General features: G+C 47.8%; 3 protein-coding genes across 10 annotated transcripts in view; 1 reads left to right on the top strand and 2 right to left on the bottom strand.

The window, feature by feature from the left end:
• Positions 1-1,542: 1,542 nt before the first annotated feature.
• On the top strand, positions 1,543-7,454 carry PPIB (peptidylprolyl isomerase B). The gene is made up of 5 exons (XM_077128177.1): positions 1,543-1,872; positions 2,668-2,781; positions 3,462-3,555; positions 6,447-6,631; positions 7,107-7,454. The coding sequence occupies exons 1-5, from the start codon at positions 1,738-1,740 to the stop codon at positions 7,227-7,229; spliced, it is 651 nt and encodes a 216-aa protein (XP_076984292.1). The 5' UTR covers positions 1,543-1,737; the 3' UTR covers positions 7,230-7,454.
• On the bottom strand, positions 5,398-10,744 carry SNX22 (sorting nexin 22). Of its 3 annotated transcripts, XM_077128178.1 has the most exons (7): positions 10,619-10,744; positions 10,173-10,256; positions 9,715-9,819; positions 9,190-9,284; positions 8,819-8,851; positions 8,502-8,569; positions 5,398-8,100 (listed from the first exon to the last, which is right to left on the bottom strand). In XM_077128178.1, exons 1-7 carry the CDS (start codon positions 10,691-10,693, stop codon positions 7,979-7,981), a joined length of 582 nt encoding a protein of 193 aa, XP_076984293.1. In that variant the 5' UTR covers positions 10,694-10,744; the 3' UTR covers positions 5,398-7,978. The 3 variants fall into 3 exon arrangements, with proteins under 3 accessions (XP_076984293.1, XP_076984294.1, XP_076984295.1); XM_077128179.1 differs by lacking the exon at positions 8,819-8,851; XM_077128180.1 differs by lacking the exon at positions 10,173-10,256.
• A 95-nt stretch (positions 10,745-10,839) lies between these two features.
• SNX1 (sorting nexin 1) overlaps positions 10,840-22,039 on the bottom strand; it is a 49,227-nt gene continuing 38,027 nt past the window's right edge. For 2 of the 6 annotated variants that reach the window (XM_077128171.1, XM_077128174.1), the window contains 2 exons: positions 12,028-12,121; positions 10,843-11,841 (listed from right to left, as the gene is read on the bottom strand). In XM_077128171.1, the coding sequence (XP_076984286.1) occupies positions 11,816-11,841; positions 12,028-12,121 (120 nt within the window). In that variant the 3' untranslated portion in view covers positions 10,843-11,815. Of the gene's footprint in view, positions 12,122-22,039 lie in introns of all 6 variants that reach the window. The other 4 variants (XM_077128172.1, XM_077128176.1, XM_077128169.1 and 1 more) reach the window with 2 other exon arrangements.

Below are 22,039 nucleotides of genomic sequence, written 5' to 3'. Positions count from 1 at the left end.
TATTCATATTTTCGCTGTAGGCAAGTTGAAGCACAAAACATGTTCAAGAGTATCATGGGAGAAAAACTTCACATGAGAGCATTTTTTCCCCTTCAAATTGGAAGGGAAAAAAAGGCTGTTTTATGCCATTTACAAAAAGTTAAAGCATTAACTTTTCATGTGCTGATGCTACTTTGCAAATATGTTCTGATTAACATTTTTCTGGGTAGCTAGGGTCAGTGGGAGATTAGTGAGTGAGAAAAGAGGCTTGGCAGGCAAAAAAATAAACGGGGGTAGTTTAGAAGGTAATCCTTGCCACTAAAGCAGTTTTACCTGGAAGAACCGCCACCTGATTTAGGTTGTCTGGATTAAGGTGCAAGGACTGGAAATAGCAACTATCATTTATGTTTGGAGAACTGTCTTTTGAAGATCTACAGCCTGACCACCGTGACCTCAGTGTAGGAAAGAACATTAGTTATTGCTGATGACCACGTACTCAGGACTCAGGTTAGCACCTCATAAACGAAGATTAAATTGCATAGTTGATCTATGAAAATGGAGCTATGCCTGCAATCTAAGATGTGAAGGCCAGGAATTTCTATAATCTTGGAGAACAAATTTTAAAGATGTTTAGTGACACCATAGGCTCAAAATTTAGAAGATGTGAATATGTAGTTTTTATTCCTCTAGGGGTATAAATTTTCCAGCACTGACGTATGAATATTGTCGGCTGTTTGTGAACCACATCATATGTGTGTGTGTGATGCTCTGGGAGAAATACTTTTGTAGGGGCATCTGACAACCGACCCTTTCCTATCTGAAGGTTTCTAGAAAACAAAATGGAGACTCAGGAAGCTTCACGTTGCCTATTTGCCATTTCAGTGCTAAGGTGAAGCTATTGCAACCATTACTTGTTGAGCAGCAGTGATGCAGTAACTGTATACAAAATAAGTGCAACAAAGTCCTTTGCTCACACACACAAACACAAAAATGTAGTCTGTTCAGAAAAATAGGTAAAAGAATTTAAGAACCAGAATATGCAGTGAGGTGTCACTGAATCATAGAGTAGTAGGCAGAGTAGAATTAGACAAGAAATATGGTTAGTAAAGTGACAGGGACTAAGGGATAAAGGGGGTGGGTTTTGAAGTAAGACAAGACAAACAGAAGACACTGTATAACGTTTATCCTCCAAATAAGGGCTAAAACTGTCCGGAGTTTTTGGAAGCTACCATACTTAAACGCAATTTGGTGGTTTCTAAAGCTTGACTGGCCCAATACAATGACAAAGTGTCTCCTGCCCGTATCCAGGCACATTGATTTTCCACAGAGTTTCACCCACCAAACACGCCGGATGATTAAGACTTTGGAGAGGCAGAGCAGGTCACGGGGCCGTCGCGCGGCACCCTGGGATTTGTAGTCTCTCAGACACCCAGTCACCGCTCCCTCAGCTCCTGCCCCTGTTCCCCTTCCTATTGGTGCGAGTGGGCGAGCTGGAGGCCAATGAGGCAGCAATAACGTGGCAGCCACCCACGCGCCCGCGTCTCGGCCGGCTCTGACGGCGAGCCGGGACCCGCCCCGCAGGGGCACCTACTATCCAGCGCCGACCAAGTAGGGGGGAAATGGAGCCGGCCTAAAAGGCCGTGAGTAGCCCTGGCTCCCCCTGTCCCCCTCTCAGTGGCTGTGCTGGTGCCTCAGCCGCCGCGTCCCCACCCTCTTCCGGCTCCTAACTATCGCCGCGGCGCTCTCTTCTCGCGGTGCATGCTGCGCTACTCCGAGCGGAACATGAAGGTGCTCTTCGCCGCCGCCCTTATCGTGGGCTCTGTCTTCTTTTTGCTGCTGCCAGGCCCCTCCGCGGCCGATGAGAAGAAGAAGGGGCCCAAAGTCACCATCAAGGTCTGCCTCCCCTCTCCCGACCCGCCTGGCTAGGCCCGCCCTCTGCTGCCAGTGGTCCGGCTTCGGCGCCACTTGGTCACAGGTGCCCGAAGCATGTAGGGACCTGGAGCTCCAGCCTGCGTGTCCTTGGCTCTGACTCGGCGCTTCCCTAGGTTCCGGCTTTTGCCTCGTGGCGCCTTGGCCGTCCCACCCCTTCAGACCCGAGAATAGTTCGGACGCCCCCAACATGGTTCTTCCCTGCCCCTCTCTCTCCCCCTGCCGCGTGGAGTTAGCGCGTGGGATGTCCAGCTGGGGCTGGCACTGTCATCCTCTGAACAACCTTATTGCGATTACCCCTCAGTGCTGGAGAAATGATGAAAGCTCATGTCTGCCAACTTCCGACTCCTTTCTTTCTTTAGGCCAGTTTTAGCCACTTCAATCGCAAAGCACCGCAAATTGCTTGTGATCTTGGGCTCCCCTCCTTATGGTCGAGCTTTTGTTTGTTTGTTTAATGTTAACTTCTTCAACTTCTTCAAATCTGGGCCCCTTATCTATTTAGAGCAAAGATCGTTACCCTGTAATCTAAGGAGAGTGAAAGCAAACGTTTTCCAGGAAAGGTGTCTGTAGCTTTCATTAGATTCTTGGGGTTTTTGACTCCACCAAAACCAGGTTCAGAGTCACTGCTCTAAAGCAGGAAAGAGAAAGAATATGGCTGTGTTTTCTTTTCCATCCTCAGGTTAGCTTCCTGTGCCGCCGCCTCCTTCCTTTGCAAGGCCCCTTTAAAGGGGCTCAGTTTGAAATGGTCTTTCTCCTCAGGTGTACTTTGACCTCCGAATTGGAGATGAAGATGTAGGCCGCGTGGTCATCGGTCTCTTTGGAAAAACTGTTCCAAAAACAGTGGATAATTTTGTGGCCTTGGCTACAGGAGAGGTAAGTGGCTAGATGGAGGTAGGCAACTCAAATGAAGTTGGCAAGTAGTAGTGGCAGCCGATTCAACTGCAGTGGCCCATCTGTAGTGGAAGCCTCCCCACCCAGTGCCAGGTGCCTGTTGGCCTCTGACATTGGGAACACAGTATTGTCATATCTAATGATTTTTTTAAAAAATTATTGAATACAAAAATTAGAGGTTTGTTGAGAAGTTCTTACATCTTTAAGACACTGCAATAATCAGTCATATCTGTAGAAACTAGTCTTGCCTCTACACCAGAGCTTTCTCCTAAGAATAAGGGCCCCAGAGCTTCCCAGGTACAAGAGTACCTCATTTAAAAAAATTTGTATTCTGACTTTTCCACTCGGCCAGCAGGTGAGCTTTTTACTTGGTCAGTTGTCTTGCCTCTGTTATGATTAGAAGAAGTTAGAGGAAGAAGACATTATCTACCATTGAATTGTATAGACTCTGGGATGTTACTGGGCAGAAATGTGGAGTCTTGGCCTTTCCTGGATCTGTGTGTTGCCTACGTGGCCCATGGTAACTGAGTGTGTTGAATGATGAATGAATCTGGCCATCAGTGGTATCTCTGCCATGAGCAGCTGTGGGCTGGGTTCCTACAAGCAGGGATATCTACCTTGTGCTTATTGCCTCCTCATCACTTTCCCATCCCTTTGTCTAGAAAGGATTTGGCTACAAGGACAGCAAGTTCCATCGTGTGATAAAGGACTTCATGATCCAGGGTGGAGACTTTACTCGGGGAGATGGCACTGGAGGTAACCTCAGTTCCCCTGGGTAGAGGAGTGTGCTGGTGTAGTCTCCAGGGTGGGAGAGACCAGCTGTGCCCTTCTTTGTATAAGAAACAGTACACAGCAGAGGGAGTAATGGAAGGGGTTAGATGGACATAAGAGGATCTTTCCTAGGTCGCAGATCTGCTGATCCAGGCTTGGTGACTTTCCTCTTGATAAGTCTTGTGGAGGAAGGAAACAAAATGAAGATACACGTGTAGGGGATTCTAGGCCAGGCGTGCAAGGCCCATGTGAACCACTTTGGAAGCCCCAACCAGCGTGGTAGAAATTTCATTCCTTGGAGTCTTCCACCAGAGACCACTCTTCAAGGGCCGACTGATTCTCATGTCTGAGTTACTGTACAGATAAGATGGACAGATGCCCTGTGGTAATCACAGATCTCACTGTCCTCTGGTGTATAGCCTCCTGTTCCCTCAGAACAGCTCACTCCATCGATAAGTATTTACTCGGCCAGGCTCTGGGGTGGGTGTAAAGATCATTGGAGCAGCAACTCCCTTTCACTTCTAGTACCCAAAAGCTCACAGACTGTAGTACAGCTTTTAGACATAGGCTCTGTCCCTGAGTTGTTTATCTAGGCAGGGAGAACTAGGAAAAAAACAAAAACAAAAAAAACGAAAGCTCTCTAACAAGACAAGACTTAAGTAATAGCTGCAGGCAACAGTGGAAGAGGAGGCACAGAGCAGATGTTAATTCAGAGAACTTGTACCCTTTGAGTCTGACACACCTTTGATCCAGTGTCTGCCACCTTCTTGCCTTGTGACCTCAGGCAAGTCGTTGCCCTCAGAGTTTCAGTTTCCTCTTCTGTAAAATGAGGGCTGAGAATTGTTTGGGTGCTTTGAGGAAGGAGTGAGATTCTGAGTGCTAAGTGCCTGGCACATAGTAAGAGTTCCGCAAAGCCGGCCACTGGGGAACTGTTGACAAGCGAAGAAAATCAGTCAAGGCCAAGGAAATGATCGGGAAATGGCCTTGGAATGTGAGGAAGGATTTCAGCTGGGTCCTGGATGGGGAGATCTTGGTGGAAGCTGAGATCAGGGGGAGGGATGGAAATGGAGAGACACAGGAGTAGAGAGGTGGGTTACAGCCAGGCCAGGAAACCTGGGCCTTGTCCTGTAGGGGGTGAGGGTCTGCTGAATGGGAGGATTACCCAGTTGCAAAGGTTTTGAGGGAAAATGTAGCAGGATTCAGGGAATTGGTGCAACTGTCCCTAAATAGGGTGATGTGGGCCCTATCCAAGCAAGGGTAAGAACAGAGATTTGAGCACCAGAACACCTTAGTTTGAATCCTGGCTCTGCTACTTCCTAGCTGGGGTGCGTTTCATGTCTCTGTGCCTGTTTCTTCATCTGTGAAATAGGGTTATTAGCCCCTGCCTCAGAGGGTGGGTTGTATGTAAAGTGCTGACAACAGCCTATGGCATACACTGTTAGCATGACTGCAGTGGGGGTAGCAGGAATGGAAAAGACAGGTAAGTGGTGGCAGTGGGACACTGAGCGGTGGGCAGATGAAAGAGGTCAAGACTAATAAGTCTGGAGCAGAAGTACCTTGAGTGAAGAACTATCCATTTAAGTTTGAAACTCCTTGCATTTTGAGAAAGTGGCTTGGAGCTAAAGATGTAGATTTGGGATTTTCAGACAGCAGCAATTGAATGAAAATCCTGCAGTTGGTTTTTATGAAGAGGATTCTTGTATGGGGAGGTGTTCAGGCAGTACCCCGGCTATGACTCATTCATTGCACAGTGGCAGGAGGTATAGGGGTGAGGGGTGGGGTATAGGCTGAGACATCCCCACTCCCACTACCAGCCAGGGAAAAGGCCTGAAGCAGACTAGGCTGGATGGAATTCCTATGGAAGGATGAGGCAGCCGAAGCTGGGGGACAGGTCCATTCCCACAATCCCTTGGACATGTGCCTCCTTGAATTAATGATTCTTGATTTTCAGTCTTTCTGCCTGCTGTACATAATCCTTTCTTATCTCCTTGGTTAGCATCAATCTAGGACCCTTTCCCAACCTCGTTCCATTCTGTGGAGGCATAGCATGAAAACAGGCACACTGAGGAAGAAACAGAGTTATGCAAATAAGTTTGAGAGGTTTTGTGTAAAACAGAAAGTCTTTATTGCTGGGTTTCTCATGGCCTTTAATTCACTAACAAAGTGTGATTTCTAGGAACAAACAAGAATGTAGTGTTTCTCCAAACCTTTTGGACCAAGGAACCCTTGATCTGTCGCATTGTTTTCTCCTAGAACCAGTTTTAGAAACTGATGAAATAGTACAGAACTCTGTTCTCAGTACTTTGTCATGTCCCCTGGCCCCCACATGGACACATTCATTCATAATTGCCTTTTATGTTTATCATTGATGAGTGACTTGGCCCCCAGCACCCAAATGGCAGCCCCTCTCCTCTGCCTCTTTCTACCTCTCCCCACTCAGCTCTGCTTTCCACTTTGCAGCTGTGCCTATGTTTTTTGTGCTCTCAGGAAGACAAGCTGATTAGCCACATCAGTCCTCCTTTTCTGGAGTATTACCTTTCCCACTTGACCCTCTCCCACCTCGTATCCCATCCTGTACAGCACTCCTCTTCTCCAAAGTTCTCCATGGCAGGTGTCAGCCACAGCTGAGAGTAGGGCTGATAATTAATTCCTGTTTATAGGCCATAAAACTATACTCTCAAAGTATTCATGAATCAGCCTGGCCTCTAAGGCCAGAGGATAGGAAGGGGACAGTTTTTTTTTTGTCCTTGGACTCCACTCAAATCTGACCTGGTAAAGACGACAGATTGAGTCCCTTGAGTCCTAACCCCAAAGATCTGCTTGGTTTGGGCCAACTCAGCTCCCCTGACCAACAGACTATGTGTCTCTCTTCCCAGGAAAGAGCATCTATGGTGAACGCTTTGCTGATGAAAACTTCAAGCTGAAACACTATGGACCTGGCTGGGTGAGCATGGCCAATGCAGGCAAAGACACCAACGGCTCTCAATTCTTTATCACTACGGTCAAGACAGCCTGGCTGGATGGCAAGCACGTAGTGTTTGGCAAAGTTCTCGAGGGCATGGTGAGTTCTGGAGGCTGGGACAAAACCTGGGTAATCCTCACCAGGGATTCAGACCATGTGTGCTCATGTTTACACCTGAGGTGGGTGGGGGGCAGGAATCAAGAATAAAGGGCCTATATCTCAGTGCCCCCCAGATTCTCAATCTTTTTATATCCCAGCAGAGTCCAGCCAGGAGGCCTTGTTGAGGTTGCACCATTACAGGAACCTTCATTCCATCATTCACTTAGTGAGATGCTAGCACCCTCTCCTGAGTTGTACAGGCTACAGCTATACAACTGCCCCTGAAAGCCACCTCTTTCCTCCTCCTTCTCACCCTTGGCCCAACCTGGGTCTTCCTTTAGAGGAACAAAACTGCTTTATCTCTTGTCCAGGCCGGGTTATCCCTGGCCCTGAGCCCATTAGAATTTCGGTTTCTGGGTGTTTGTGTACTTTTCATCAGATCCACAGCCTCTCCACTTCTGCCTTTCCTTTCCAGGATGTAGTACGGAAGGTGGAAAGCACAAAGACGGACGGTCGGGACAAGCCCCTGAAAGATGTGATAATCGCAGACTGTGGCAAGATCGAGGTGGAGAAGCCCTTTGCCATCGCCAAGGAGTAGGACTCCAGGGACTGCTTCCCTGTGAGTGACCGTCTTCGCGGGCGCTGCTGCCCTCCTAGGGGTGAAGCTAGCCCACCACAGGGCTCCACGCCGCACCGGCCCTAGTGCTGCATCTGATGGAGTGGACCCATGACCCCACAGTCCACAAGCCTATGGGCCCAATTTTGTAACAAACTGACCAAATACTGACCAATAAATGAAAAAAAGTGGGTTTTTTATAACCTGCATGTGGACTGCGTTCCTGGGCCTGCAGGATACGTGCTCCTCCCACCTACCCCCACCAGTCTGTTGCCCCTCATAATTGGATTCTCCTGTGGCACTGGATGCCAGCCCCTTATCTGGGGTCCTCCCTCAAGCTTTTACCCAGAAGCTACCTACAGAAAGTCAGACAAGAACTTTTGTTCCTTCTAAACGTCACCTCAGCCTTTGATCCCTCCTCCCACTTGGTCTAGATTTTTCTTCTTGTCTAGATTAAGAAATACACCTGTACCTTTTCATAGCCTCTGTCTAAGTTGACATCTCCCTTTTATTCCTTATCTTCTTTTGTCTCTGCCTTGATCCTGGGGCTCTAAGGGCACATGGGGACCATCCCTAGCTACTATTGCAGGCTGAGTTCTGAACCTCAAGTGGTGACAAGGCACAGTTGAGTGGGCCTCAGGCCAAGGGAGGACCCAGCCTTGATTCCTTGTATGGAGTTCAGGACTAAGGCATGTGATTCCTGGCAGGTCGCTCAAAGACCTCCGGCCTGATCAGGGCATCAGTGGCAGAGGAGCAGGGTGACAGGCAGCTGTTGACTGGGCTTTGATGGGGCTGACGTTAAAGCCATAGAGGCCCTGGAGCACTCCATTCACCACCACGTTAGGCAGGGGCTCTGTGGCATAGAAGTAAAATAGGAGGGGTGGGGGTGACAGACCTGGCTTCTGGCCTGCAACTAACTCCCTGAGCTCCTGCCCAAAGGCTTAGCACCCCCTTCAGAGCAGGAGCCTTTGTCAAGGCAGCAGGTAACAGCTGGCCACCCCAAGTGAGGCCTTGGCTTTCCCAGCTCACATTCTGTTCGCATCAGCTTGGTAAAATAAGGCTGCTAAGAACTGGAGACCAGGAGAGCCAAGATTATTTCACCCACACAAAGCAGGCTACAGAGGGTACAAGGAGCAGCAGGAGGGCAGTAGGAGAGAGATGCTGCCTAGGGGTCCTGGGAGCTGAGACCTCACTGGACACCTGGGCCCTAAATATAGATTGTAGGTGGGAAAGGCTTCAGAAGAAACTCCTTACCTGGAGAAGAGCTGCAAATGTAGGGATCCACGCAGAAGCTGATGACAGGCCGATGGTGCAGCTGGGAGCTGGGAGAGAAGAGGGTCATGAACTGAGGAGAAGCGAGAGGCAGAACAAGGGTTCATGTGGGTTAGACACTTGGGATTGCTATTACCAGGGACCACAAAGGAAAAGGTGAATGGGAACTGAGCTCAGTAGGCACCACCAGGACAGCATGGACAGTGGCTGGACCGTAGTGTCCTACCCACCCGCCTGCCTCCTGGCATAGGCCACCAGGGGGCAGCAGGAGTTCAGTGCCTTCAGGGGTTTGGACTTGCCTGCTGTCCTTGGGCAGGAACTCCCCCAGAGTGCTGAAAAGGAGAGAGAGACGCCCTTGAGCTACCTGGGGATGCTCTGGGAGCTTAAGGGAGGGGTGGAGATCCAGAATCCCAGAACTTTGCCTCGCAGAAGACCGCTAATTCTGTTTCATAAAAAGCCCAGTTCTGGGGGCAGCTGGGGCAATCAAGGCCCCTTCATCAAGGGGTCAAGAAAGCTGTTGAGAGAGGTCATGTCTCAGGAGGAAGAACCAGTGTAGGGCCTGGCAGGTGTGAGAAGGAGAGTGGGGCTGGGCCTCCAAAACCTCTCTTCGCCTGTTGCCCCAGCAGTGGCCCCTCACCCATGTCAAGTCACAGCCCCTGGAAGTACTCACCCCCAGCTGCTGGCTTTGGGGTCTATAGGGAAATGCCGAAGCCTCAGGAATTCCAGGAGTTCCTTGGGCACATCCTGGTTCAGGTACAGGATGCCCTGGAGTGGAGGAGGGAGGAGAGGGAACCAGGCCCAGCTAGGTCATTTGCATGGCCCACCACAAGATGAAAATGCAGGACCCCTTTTCAAAACTGAATTTCAAGACAGAGCAGAAAATTAAGTTCAGCTCTGAGCCCTTCTGAGCACTAGGCCCTATGGCTGGCAAGACTTCCCACCCTACATGCCATCATGAGGGCAGCACAGGACCTTGAGGGGAAGCAATCTAGCTTTTTTTGAACTAGGACACCTCTCCTGGTTACCTCATTCAATCCTTTCAATAGTGCAGTCAGGGACGCTTGGATCCATTGCTGTTCAGAAATTTGAGGCTTGGGGTAGTGAATAACTTGCCAAAGATGTGGGGTCTCCATTTGTCCCCAAACTCTGTCCTGGTCCAACAGGCTGGGGGCAACCGAGTGTGTCCCATGCATACCTGGATGTAGGCCTCCAAGCTTTGCCGGCGCTGTTCCAATCCTCTGGTCCTCCAGTTGGGCAGGCGTTTTGAGGGGAAGTCAGGCACTTTGTACAGTTTCTTGATCTGCCGGAGGTTATTGCGGTGCGGTCACAGCTCCCTGGTGGAGCGCTGAAGCCCACTCCATCCACCCTAGCGAAGAACCCTCCCCAGTCCACCCGGCGCTCCACCCTGGGAAGGACCCGGTTGAGCGGTGATTGTTGCACGGGAGAGGGGGGCCCCAAGCCCTCCAAATACCCGAGGACAGGTTGGCCGCGCAGGGGCATGGTCAGCAGGGGACCTGCTTCCCTGCGACATCCCCGCAATGGGCCCTTTGGCCCGCAGTGGGGGGCGGGGGGGGACCTGTGACCAGGACCTGCACGCTTCAGAGGCTGGGGAGGGGGCGAGCCGGCTTGGTTCTGTCGTGGAAGCCACCTCACCCGCTTGTGCAGCGCATGGAACTCGCTGTAGCGCCTGGGCACCGTGTGTCTGCGCCCGCCGCACAGCACCTCCACCCGGAACACCTGGCGGGCGGGCGGCGGGGGCGCGCGTGAGGCCCCGGGGAGGGCCCAGCACGACCAGCGCCCAGTGATGCGCCACCCTCCGCGCTCCCAACTCACAAAGCTGCCCTGAAGCACCGCCGCTTCCCGGGGACCATTCCCAAGCTCTCCACACACTTGGGAGGAGGGACTGGAGGACCCGCCCCTCTGCTCCGTGCGGTCCCTGAAGAGCCCTGACTACGGCTGACAACCCCAAACGGCCCCGAAACCCTCCACTTTGACTTTCCCAGAGACCCCAGGCCGAGGCGCGGGGTCTCCATTGAGCTCGGATCAGGGAAGTCCCGCGGCTGATCGCTGCGCCCCTCCTCACCCAGTGCCCTGCTCACCATGTGGCTCTTCTCTGGACTCTGCCTGGACCCTTCGGCCTCAGGCCCCACCGACGGGATGTGAACCTCCAGCATCCCGGCCCGGCCCTCGCTGGCTCTTCGCGCGACGCGGAGTCGGAGCACCCGGGGCGCAGACCGCAGACCTCGGCGCGGCAGGCCCCGCCCCCGCCCCCGGCCGCGGCCCCGCCCCACCCCGCCCGGCTTTCCCCGGCGCGGGAGGATCTGTCTGTCCCGAGAAGATTAAGAAGCGCGCGAGGCGGGAGCCAAGCGCTGCCCCCGAGCCTATGGGGTTGTGCGCGGGGCTGGGAACCCTTTGGCGGAGCGTCATGTGTTTGTCAAACATTTACTGAGCGCCTAAGGCCTGCCAGGAACGCGGGCGAGTCAAATTTTCACCTTTGTCGAGTGCCTTTTAAGGATTAGGGCCTGAGGGCCCGAGACATGGGCGGGGGGAGGGATTCTTGGCCTCAGGGGCCAGACCCAGGGAGTCCTCTTAACCTCCCTACGAGCAGAACCTGGGACTCCAGCCTGGGCACGGCTATGATCCTGTCCGGCCTTGAGCCGCCACCGCACCCCCTATCCCAATACAGCCGCGCCCTTTCATCTATTCCTGTCTTTCCTTCCTTCATCCATCCACCCACCCTTCTCAGCTCTCAGCTTGAACTGGTTCCAAGCCCTGTGTTCTGGGAAGAGGCAGTTTAGGGATCCAGGCTCTGGTTTGGGGTCAGACAGTCTGGATTTCTAGAACTATATAGATCTCTCTCTGCTCATCTGCAAAATAAGGATAATATGCCTCCCACAAGAGACTGAATATTAAGTGACATTATCCATATTGAACTTTTAGCAGAGTGGGTGTTGACTGGCAGCTTGGTTATGGGCTTGTGTGTGTGGAGGGATGTGTGGGATCCTGAGTGATAGAGGGACTGTGAGAGGTGACACCAGACTGCTCTTTCTAATCCCTCTGGGCAAGATCTTCCTGGGCCTCTGGCAAGATTTTAATCCAGAACTCTCCACCCATGTGCTGGAAAGGGCTTTTGCTCCCATCCCTATCTCTTTCATAGCCCCCACCTCTCTGCCATAGGGAATGACTCCCTTTTAGCCACGCTACGGCAAGGTCCTCTCCTTCACTGATTTCCTCTCACAAAGGCCGTGGAAGGGGGCTGGTGGTGGGTGCAGGCGGAGGGGAGGCAGGCCCTGTCTTCAGGGTTGGGGTTGGGTGTGGGAGCCTGTATCAAGGAGGAAGCAAAGTGGTTATTTCAGGGGGTTGGAGGGAAGAGGAACCATTGACTTGCTCCCCCCCTCCCCGATAGTCCAGAGGTGCTTCTGAGCTGGAGTAGACCTGCACTCCCAGCTCTGCCCCCAGAAAGGGCAAGAGGAGATTGATACCAAAAGTGAGCAAGCGGGTCTCTCACCATTACTATTGCCACATTTTCTCCCTCCAAATTCCATCTCACACAAGGCCCCAGAATCAGGAAGCCAAAATCTCCAGGATTCTGGTGTGGTCCCCTGGAAGGGAAATGACCCATCAGGAAGAGAAGCGCTGGTGTTTCATTTCCTACCTGGCACCTTAGGGCCCCATCATCCAGGGACGCAGGGCTCACAGATCCTCCCCTACTTGCTAATGATCAGGGGAACACTCCCTAAGGACCACATCCTATTGTCTACCCATACCTCTACTACCTGGAAAGCCGATATCCCCTAACAGTTCTCCCTTTTCTTGCCTCCCTCCCCTATAGAGCAGTATAAACTGTCATCCAGTCATCTGCTTAAAGCCCTCTAATGGTTTCCCATTGCACTTAAAACCCACTCTCCCTAACACAGTCTACAGATCTCTAATTGACCCAGCCCACCCTCCCTCTCCTTCTCGTCCCTCTTTGAATACCAAACTCTAGCCATAGAAAACTTCTTCTAGGTCTTCAGACCTGACAAGCACTTTCCTGCCTCAAGGCCTTTGCACTTGCTGATCCCACTACCTAAAACTCTTCCCTGACTTTTTACCTTGTGGGCTCATCCTCCAAGTTTCAGCTTAAAATTCACCTCAAAGAGGCATTCCTTTCTCCTCACTCTACCAGGTTACCCTATTTATACACTTATTACAAACTGTAATTATCATTTGTTCATTGTGTGTTCCCTTTGGTTTCCCCAACTCTGCCCCAGACTCAGCACCATCAGGCCAAGGACCTGGTCTGTCTTGTTAGTGGTTGCCTCCATGGATGCTTGGTAGGTGGTAGGCATTCAAAACTCAACTAATTTGTTGAGTGAGGACTATTTGAATGAATGAGGGAGAAACTGCCAGGAGGGGAGAGAGGGCCTGCGAGGGAGGCAAGAAGGGAGTAATGAAGAGTTGGAGGAAGGCCCTCAGGAGAAAAACAACAAGAATCCGCCTCTGTCCTTTAGGGTTAGACCCGTCTGTTGACTCCCACACAAGCCCCGGGGGCACGCTCACACCACAGTGTGGCATGGAGCTACCTTCATCTCAGAGGTGAGGACCGAGATCCAATAGGGCGGCCCCCGGCAGAGGGCAGGAAAGGCTGGGCAGCCCTCACGAAGCTGAGCACACAGGTTGGCTCCTCTGTAGCTCCCTCCTTGGCTCTGGCCCCTCGCCTTCCATACAGTCGCACAAAGGCCCCTTTCACTGGCAGAGTTTCTGCTAGCCACAGAGTCTGCTCAGGAGGTTTGGTTAACTCCACTAAGAAAACAAACAGCCCCTGGGCCGTGGCCCGGCAGGCGCCACTGAGCACAGAGGCTGGATTCTTTTCAGGCCAGCACACCCAGCAGTGGCGGGGCCCAGGCTCCCAGGCTGCCTGAGCAAAGATGGGACTTGACCATTCCACCCAGGCCCAGTTCTGGACAACCTCCTGAGTCTGTGTCCTTGCCTGTAAAAGGAGTTCATGCTTGAGAAGGGATTAGCATGGGGCCCGGCACACGGTAAATGTTCAGATATTTGATTTAATTATATGAATTTGCTGGGGTTTTTGGTAGGTCAAAAATGGTTAGATGTTGGCAATTCCATAGGTTCATCCTAATATATTACTGATTCATTTGAAATAAAAAAAAAAATCTGCTACTCCTCTTTCGGTATCCTGACATCACAAGGTTAACTTACAAAATTAAAAGATGATCAGTATATGTAGAATGGAATGATCACATATTGGGAATGTTTGTGTTTCTTTCCTGTAATTTTTTTTAATTAATAAAAAAATTTTTTTAATGAAGTGCTAAAATAGTTTAATATATAAAAACCTATTAATTATTTCAACTTCTAACTCTGTGATCAAGATTTTCCTGATTTTCTCAATATTCTGCAACTAAAGAAAAAAAGTAAATAATTGGAAGCAGAGATTGATGTAAATCAGCAATTGTGTTGTTCATCAAAAAAGCCTCGGTTCTTACTAACTTCTTAATAAGTACATTTTCTAAATTTCAAGTAATACCACACGTGCACAATTTTTTGTTTCTGAGTATTGGACTTCAGTGCAAGATGTCTAAAAAATGGTTCTTCTGCTAAAACATTTTAAATTGTTGAGCTAGTCTCTAAGGCCTTCATTTTATAGAGAGGAAACTGAGAGACGACGAAGGAGGGGAAGTGGGCTCTTGAAAGAGCTGGATTAAGAAAGTACCTCTGACAAGTGTGTCCTGCCTAACCCCTGAGAGCAAAGCTTGGCTCAGGGCAGGCAGGCTCCAGACCCAGGGCTCCAGCCAGCAATGTCACTACTAGGAGCCCCCTGCCCCTGCTGAGACACGACAGAGGCAGCTCAGCTCCTTTCAACAACAGGACCCAGGCTGAACCAAGGGGAACTGGCGGAGACCACTCCAGCCAGCTTGCAACCGAGGCAACCCAGCTTTCCTGGAAGATTTTCTGGCAATACAAGTCCTCTTACCCATCAGTGATATCAGTCAGCTAACCAAGTTGTTCCTCTGGTGTGCCCAGCACTGGGGTTCAAGAAAAAAAGACAAACTTCAGTACCCTTAAGGAATAGTTTATTGTGATGAGAGTCATGGGAATCAGAACTGAGGAAATCGGAAAAATCCGGCCAGAAGCCAAGAGGGGCCTCAGCCGCACACACTGAGGTCAGGAATGGCAGTGCCTCAGATTCACTCTGGCCTTGGATGAAGGCCTGGGGCTTCTCAGCAAGGAGGGGGTTTAGTTTCTGCTAATAACAGAGTCCAGCGACTCAATGAAACTGTTTTCTGTCTTCCAGCTTCAGTCCCTATTACTGGGGAACCCACTCTGCATGTCTGAGGAGAGATTATCTCACAGGGGCCAAAGCTCAATTGCCCTTAACAGTTCTAGGTTCCTCTTGTCCATCCCTGTCTGGATGGAGTGGGACATGGTGAGGCAGAATAGCTGAGTCAAGCAGACTAGGTTCACGTCTTAGGTCTGGGGTGTGACCCTGGGCAAGGTATGCCCAGCTTGGTAAGGACATAGTGATGGATTAGAGATGTCTAAAGCCCTGAGTATAATGCCTGAAATGAACTACGCATTTAACAAATACCATACTTGATATAATACATATATATATATAACTTATATATAATACTCTTAATATACTTGGTAAAATCGTTATGCCCTGGGGTGAGAGGGGGCTGGCATAGGTGGAATGTGTGCGTCCTGCACACATTCTTGGCTGCTGGTGTTTCCCAGAGGGGAAACCTGCTAGTTTGGCCACTGTGGTTGTCACTGCTGCCACTCATATTGGAAGAGGAAGCCAATAGCTCTGCAGTGTGGAGGGGGCAGTCATTTGGAAACAATTATCACGTCTCTTTAGGTCCTGTCTCAGACTGGGTTTTTCTGCCCCCCCAAGTGCATCCCATGTAGGCTGAGCAGCCAGCCTCTGCACACCCTTGTGTCTGGGCTTTCTGTCCCCAGAGATCTGGTTATCAAAGCCAAGGGGGCATTTCCACACAGAAAAAGGCCAAAGGGGAGAAGTCTGGCCAAGCCTGGTGTAGGGTGGGGGGTAGATGGCTATCAACTGCCTGCTTGCAGGTTCTACCCAAAGCATTGAGCACCAATCCTACCAACCACAGAGAGGCCTGCTGCACCCTGAATTAGTTCAGATTTCTAATCTCTTGAAAAATCCCAAGAGATGGATTTGGTGGACCCACAGGCTTATGCAACAATACAACTGGAGCTGAGGAGAGGCAGGCTTTGGAGGTGTAGGAGAGACCACCTAGATGAGTAGAAAGCACACAGTCCATGATCTTAAGGAACTCAGCACCCCCCACCCTCACCCTAGGCTAATGAGATCACCTTGAAGACAAGGGGAAGAAAGACCAGAGGTTTAAGATAATGACAAAGATAGTAGTACCATGCAAAGCGGCTTAAAGGAGGCACCCCAGGCTCCTATCCAGTCTGGGGGTGGAAATGGGAAGTGGATCAGAGAAAGCTTTCTGGCGAATTTGCATATGAAGTAGGCCTCAAAGGATGCACTGTATTTTTTTCCCATAATGAAAATAGCTTTATTTATCTTTTTCTGATTATAAATACAAGAAATTTCAGGCAATATAAAATGGCATAAAAATTAAAAAATAAAGCAAAATTCCATTCCTAGAGGTAACCACAGTTAACATTTCAGTCAGCATCCTTCCCGTATAATTGTACGTAAATGTGGATATATCATACATGCAATTCTATAACCTGTTTTCATTCAAAAATATATATTCTTTCCTTGTCAATGAATATAGCTACATATATCATCTTCAATGGCTGTATAATGTCTAATTGTATGGCTGCACCATAATGCATTTAATCCCTTTCTGATGGACATTTAGGTCAATTTGTTCTTGTAAGCAATGGGCATCTTTGGATAGTCATTTTCATGGACTTGGTTTCTGAAAGTGTCGAAGGAGATCACACTGGCAAATGCCCTCCATCTCTATCTCCTTACACTTACAGGCCTATCCACAATGTGGAAGAATGCCTGTTTCAGAAGGGTGTCATCTTGAGATTGAAGACAGAGATGGGGAAACAGTGTTGCACATACAAAGATCAGCATTAACAAAGGCCACACAAAGTGAGAAAGGAATAAGCATACTTGGAATTAGATTCCAACATGAGGTGTAGGACATTCTTGTGAAGGACTAGGAGATAAACAGGTAAAGGTGAACAGGGGACCCCTCGCAGAGAGCTCTGAATGCCTGGCAGAGTCCGCAGCTGGAGAACAATCATTCAACAGTTATCCATTTGACCTGTTCTATGCCCAAACCTCTGCCAAGGGATTATGGAGTTATAAAAACATTTGACTTCAGAGAGCTGATAGTTTGGTAGAGAGGGCCAATATAAAATCACACAACTGCTATCACAAAACTTTGGCAGGTAATGCATGCACCATTCCCAGGGTCCGAACTTCAGGGCTGAGTTATTCTCATCCACTTCTAGTTTTCAACTCAGACCTGACCTTGCCAAACCTGGAGCAAAGAATCTTAGCCGACGTCTCCAATATGTACAGTTCAGGCATGTGCCAGCTGCAGCAAAGATGTGTCCTTCTCTGCTCCAGGATGGTGGATTACCATCATCTGTCCCCCTCCCCCCACCCCCCGACTGCTGAGTAGTGGCAGGGAAAATCCCACAACCTTGGGGCTTAATATCCCTCCAAACCTATAGTCTTCAATCTCATGAGGGCCCTAAGCAATGTCAGCATCACCCTCCTCTCTCTCTCAGCAAACCTCCTGGCCCCATCTTTTGCAGATTTCTGTCATTTTCTTTCCCTTTAAAATGAGTTTCTACAAAGGCATTCTTTATTTTCTTTAGGATTCTACCAGTGCATTCAGAAGGAAAATCTTCTGGAAAGTGTTGCATAGTTACAAATATTTGGGTGTGACACCTTGTTTTGGTTTGTGAAAGCTGTTGGAATGTAATGTATCAGAAATGGAACAGCTTTTATAAACGGAATTCATTATGTTTGCAAGTTTACAGTTCTAAGGCTATAAAAAAGTCCAAACTAAGGCAACCAGATAAAGATACCTTGATTCAAGAAAGGCAGATATGTGTCACATGGGAAGGCACATGGCTGGCATCTGCTGGTCCTTGTTCCCAGTTCTGTTGTTTCCAGCTTCTGATGCCAGTGGTTTCCTCTCTAAGAATCTGTGGGCCTTCACTTAGCTCCTCTGGTATACAACTCTGGGTTTTGGCTTGCTTAGCATCTCACGGGAAAGCACACAGTGACATCTCCCTCTCTGTCAGCACTCCAAGCATCTCCAAACCTCTGTCTCTTCAGCTCTGAAGCAATTGTTTCCCAAGTACCTGCATCTGAGGTTTCTCCAAAATGTTCTTCCTTTTTAAAGGACTCCAGTAAACTAATCAAGACCCACCCTGAATGGGTGGAGTCACATATCCATCTAATCAAAAGGCAACACCCATAACTGGGTGTGTTACATCTCCAAGGAAGTAATCTAGCCCAAAAATCACACCCACAACTGGGCACACCACATCTCCAGGGAAATAATCCAATCAAAGTTTGGATTGGGGCAGGATCAAAGTTTAAGACAGTAAGTTTCCTGCCCTAAACAGTAGGTCTGGCCCCACAAGATTGGATCAGTATTAAAAGATGGCTTTTCTGGGGTACATAATAGTTTCAAACCAGCACACACTTCCTGTCATATTTCCACTTCTCTCCTTTATACTGTCATTGAATACTTATACTAAATATTGGGGTTCTTTCAGCTCTAAATTCTCTTTTTCGCAGCTCCAGAACCCAGAAATTCTTAGGGGAAGAAACCAAGGAGAGGCAGGGAAAGTGTAGACTCGTTTCCACACCCCAAAACCACTCGATTCAAAATTGGTAGAAATCTCCGAGAAAATTTTAATTATCAAGCAACAACCCTTCTTCTGCCTTCCCTCCACCTCTCTCCCACAGCCCTAGCTGTGAGGTTCCCTCTGATTACAGTAATTCTAATCTCCTGTGCTCTGGACTGCATTTTTCTCCTAGACATGGCTCTGATGATTATTCCCCTTTTCTCCTTTTACTCTTACTAACATGCTGAAGGTCTACCCCACCTTTAGATAAAACAATGCCTCATTTTACTACCCCCCCACCTCTAAACCCTTGTCCTTCACCCCCAATTTGAGGAGGTTCTTAAATAACATGGTCAGTACTCTGTGTACCCACTGCTTCCTCTCCCATCTGCTCCAAATCTGTTTGCCTCTTGTATCACTGACTACCCCAACATTCAAGCTTGAAACTATGCTAACTCCAATCCTCCCCTTCTGGGTCTCTCTTCAAATCAGTGCCCAGATTCTAAAGTTCCATCTTCACCTCCCAAACCTCTCCCTTCAGCTGTAACCACCTTACTACTGGCTCATGGATGGCTATGATGAGCCTTGGCTGCTCTCCCTGCCTCCAATTTCACACCCTCTGATATTTCTAAATCACAAATGTGACCATGTTATTTCCAGCTTAAGTCCTTCCAGGGGCCTTCCTACACTTACAGGGTAACATTTGAAATACCTCACAAGCTGTATCAGGTACTGAATGGTCTGGCTTCTGCTCATCACTCTCCATAAGCCACTTCACTCACCTAACTCGGGCCACACTGAGCCACTTATATTTCCCCTTGCAGTGCCTGACAGAAAAGGGAGGGAGAATGGTCCCAGCAAAAGAAGCAAACTTCTCTTCACCCTTTTAAGAGTTGGTCTTTAAAACTAAGTGGAAAAGCACTGCACTCTCCACAAAACTCTCCCTCCTGAATTCCTAGGTGGAATGATTCCTTCTTCCCTTTGTGCTCCTATTATTCCTGGTATAGGTTTCTGGCTCAGTACTGTGCCCCCCACCCCCTTGCCCCACTGGCCTTCTTGGTTTCCATATCCGCAAGTTCTATACAGAAATGCAGAGACCTTGAAGACAACTGGCCCTATCAGCTCTGTGATGCAGGTGGCTAAGGAGAAAATCTGAAAACAGCGGACAGTTCACTCCAAGAAAATAATAAAAACAGGCTTGCATCATTGGACCGAATACAATAAAGAATAAATTTTTAAAATTAAGTTCCTCTGGAGAAGAGTTTCTATAAATATGGAAAGAAGAAAGCCCTATAGGCTAGCCTGGAAATACGGTACAAATTCATGATTTTTAACATCTAATTTTTAATCTGTTTCATCTCTCTATTTATATCTATCTCAAACTAATAATTTTCTATCTGCTGAAAGCCTAGAAGCAATGGCAAGCCAGTAGCAAGGAGCACACTTAGCACACAGATCTTGGTTTCTAAATGCCATTCTCTGCTAAAAGGAATTAAGAATTCCATGGAGAAATGGCTGCTTCAGGGGCTGGAGCAGAGAAGATATAAAATAGGTCATCCTATTATGCCAGATATAAAATGGATCATCATATTATGCCAGAAAGTGAGGTGGTGGTCAAAAAACTCATGGGGACATGTCAAAAAGACAAAAAAGCCTGCTGAAGTCTGGGAGAGTTTTGAGAATCAAAATAAATAGAAGCAATGGATTGTAGCAAGTTTGAGTAAAATAGAAATCCATGCATTCATATTGGTAAACAGGTAGATTAATAAATGGAAAGAAGGAGTAGAATGCCAACCAATAAATGTAGAAGGTATTATGGAGTTAGAAAATCACACTGGTCTATCTCATGGTAATATCTCATAGTAATAACTGATTCAGGCAATTGGCACTATAACTAGTGGATGAAAGTTTAATGAGGAAAAAAATATTTACATAATCTCAAAGTACCCCCCCAAATCTAATGGTTAATTACAAAGGGGAAAATAGTAAATATAAAAATAAACAATGGAGAACCCTAACAAACATCAACATGACCAAGTGATCAAAGCTAAACAGACCAAACATCATACGTCAAATGAAAATACACTGATGACACGTGGCTTCTGTGATATTCCTGCCTAAGATGCAAAACCTCAGTCTCACTATACAATTCTCCGTTTTAAAGTGCATGATTCAATGGTTTATAGTTTATTGAAAGAGATGTGCCTCTATCACAATAGCTGAATGTAGAATATCTTCCTCATCTCAAAAAGTAACCCCCCACACCCTTTAGTTATGCCCCTTTTATCCCTACATCATATTAAGCTCTAAGCAATTACTAATCTACTTCTGACTTTACAGGTTTTCCCATTCTGTACATTTTATATAAATGGTATTATATATAGCGAAAAAAACCTAATTGAATTATATGGAAACAATCAGACAAACTCAAATCGATGGGGCGGGCCACGGTGGCTCAGTGGCAGAGTTTCACCTGCCATGCCAGAGACCCGGGTTCGATTCCCGTTGCCTGCCCATGCAAAAAAAAAAAAGAAAATATTCAAATTGATAAATGTTCTGTGAAATAACTAGCCTGTATTCTTCGAAAATGTCAAGGTTATGAAGACAAAGAAAAGTTGAGGAGTTCTTCATGTTAAAAAAGACTAAAGAGTCAGCTAAATGTAAAACATGATTCTGCACCAGGAAAAAAAGAAAAGCTGTAAAGGACATTGTTGGCACAACTAAAGAAATTAAAATATACACCATGGATTAGATAATAGCATTATATGAATGTCAAACTTCCCAGTTTGATAACTATACGTACGGTTTTGAGTTGTAAGTTTTAAGAGAATGTCCTTGTCTTGAGAAAATACATACTGAAATTTTGGGGTGAAGGGATGCAATGGCTGAAACTTACTCTCAAATTATTTAGAAAAAAAACAAATACAGAGAAAGCAAATGATAAAGGAAATAGGGTAAAATGTAAAATACTTGATAAATGTAGATAAAAGATACATGCACGCTATATGTAACATTCCTGCAGCTTCTCTTTAAGTTTGAAATTATATTACAATTTTAAAAGTTGCCAAAAAATTTAAAAATCCAACAACAAGGGATGAGACAGAATTATGGTACAGTCACTGTTTGGAAGCCTTAAAATTACAAATAAAGTTTGTGAAGATATATAACAATATAAAAAATGCTCATAACATATGTATATGCTGAATGATAAAAGCAGGGTACAAAATATATATATATTCTTTCAACTATATAAAAAGAAGTATATTAAGAAAGACTGGAAGGATAAAACCAAAGGTGATAGGATATGGGGGGGAGGTATAGAAAGACAGTGTGTGACTTTTTCCAAAAATATTAACCTGCTGAAAAATACACTTGCCAGCATTGGTACTTCCCCTGGTATGATGACAGTTAGTATACTGGAAATCAGTACTGTTTATCGCATTCTCTTGCCTCAGGCTGCCCCTCCCCAAACCTTAACCATTCACCAAACAAAAAGAACAGGTCCTGGAGCCCCCTCAGGCAGGGGCATCTTTGGGGGGGGTGGGTTCTGTGGCTGCTGAGACTGATAAGTAGGGCTGAGAGTGGCAAAATTCCCATGACAGGCAGTCTGCAAGGTCAGACTTCAAAATCTGCTCTGACCAGTGTAGCTTAAGTAGCTCTAGACATGGCTGAGAGGGGAAGACCAGCAG

Source organism: Tamandua tetradactyla, chromosome 14 (genome assembly GCF_023851605.1).
Source record: "Tamandua tetradactyla isolate mTamTet1 chromosome 14, mTamTet1.pri, whole genome shotgun sequence".
Taxonomy (NCBI): domain Eukaryota; kingdom Metazoa; phylum Chordata; class Mammalia; order Pilosa; family Myrmecophagidae; genus Tamandua; species Tamandua tetradactyla.
The sequence above is the reverse complement of the archived record's forward strand: the minus strand, read 5'-3'. Positions and strand labels throughout refer to the sequence as shown.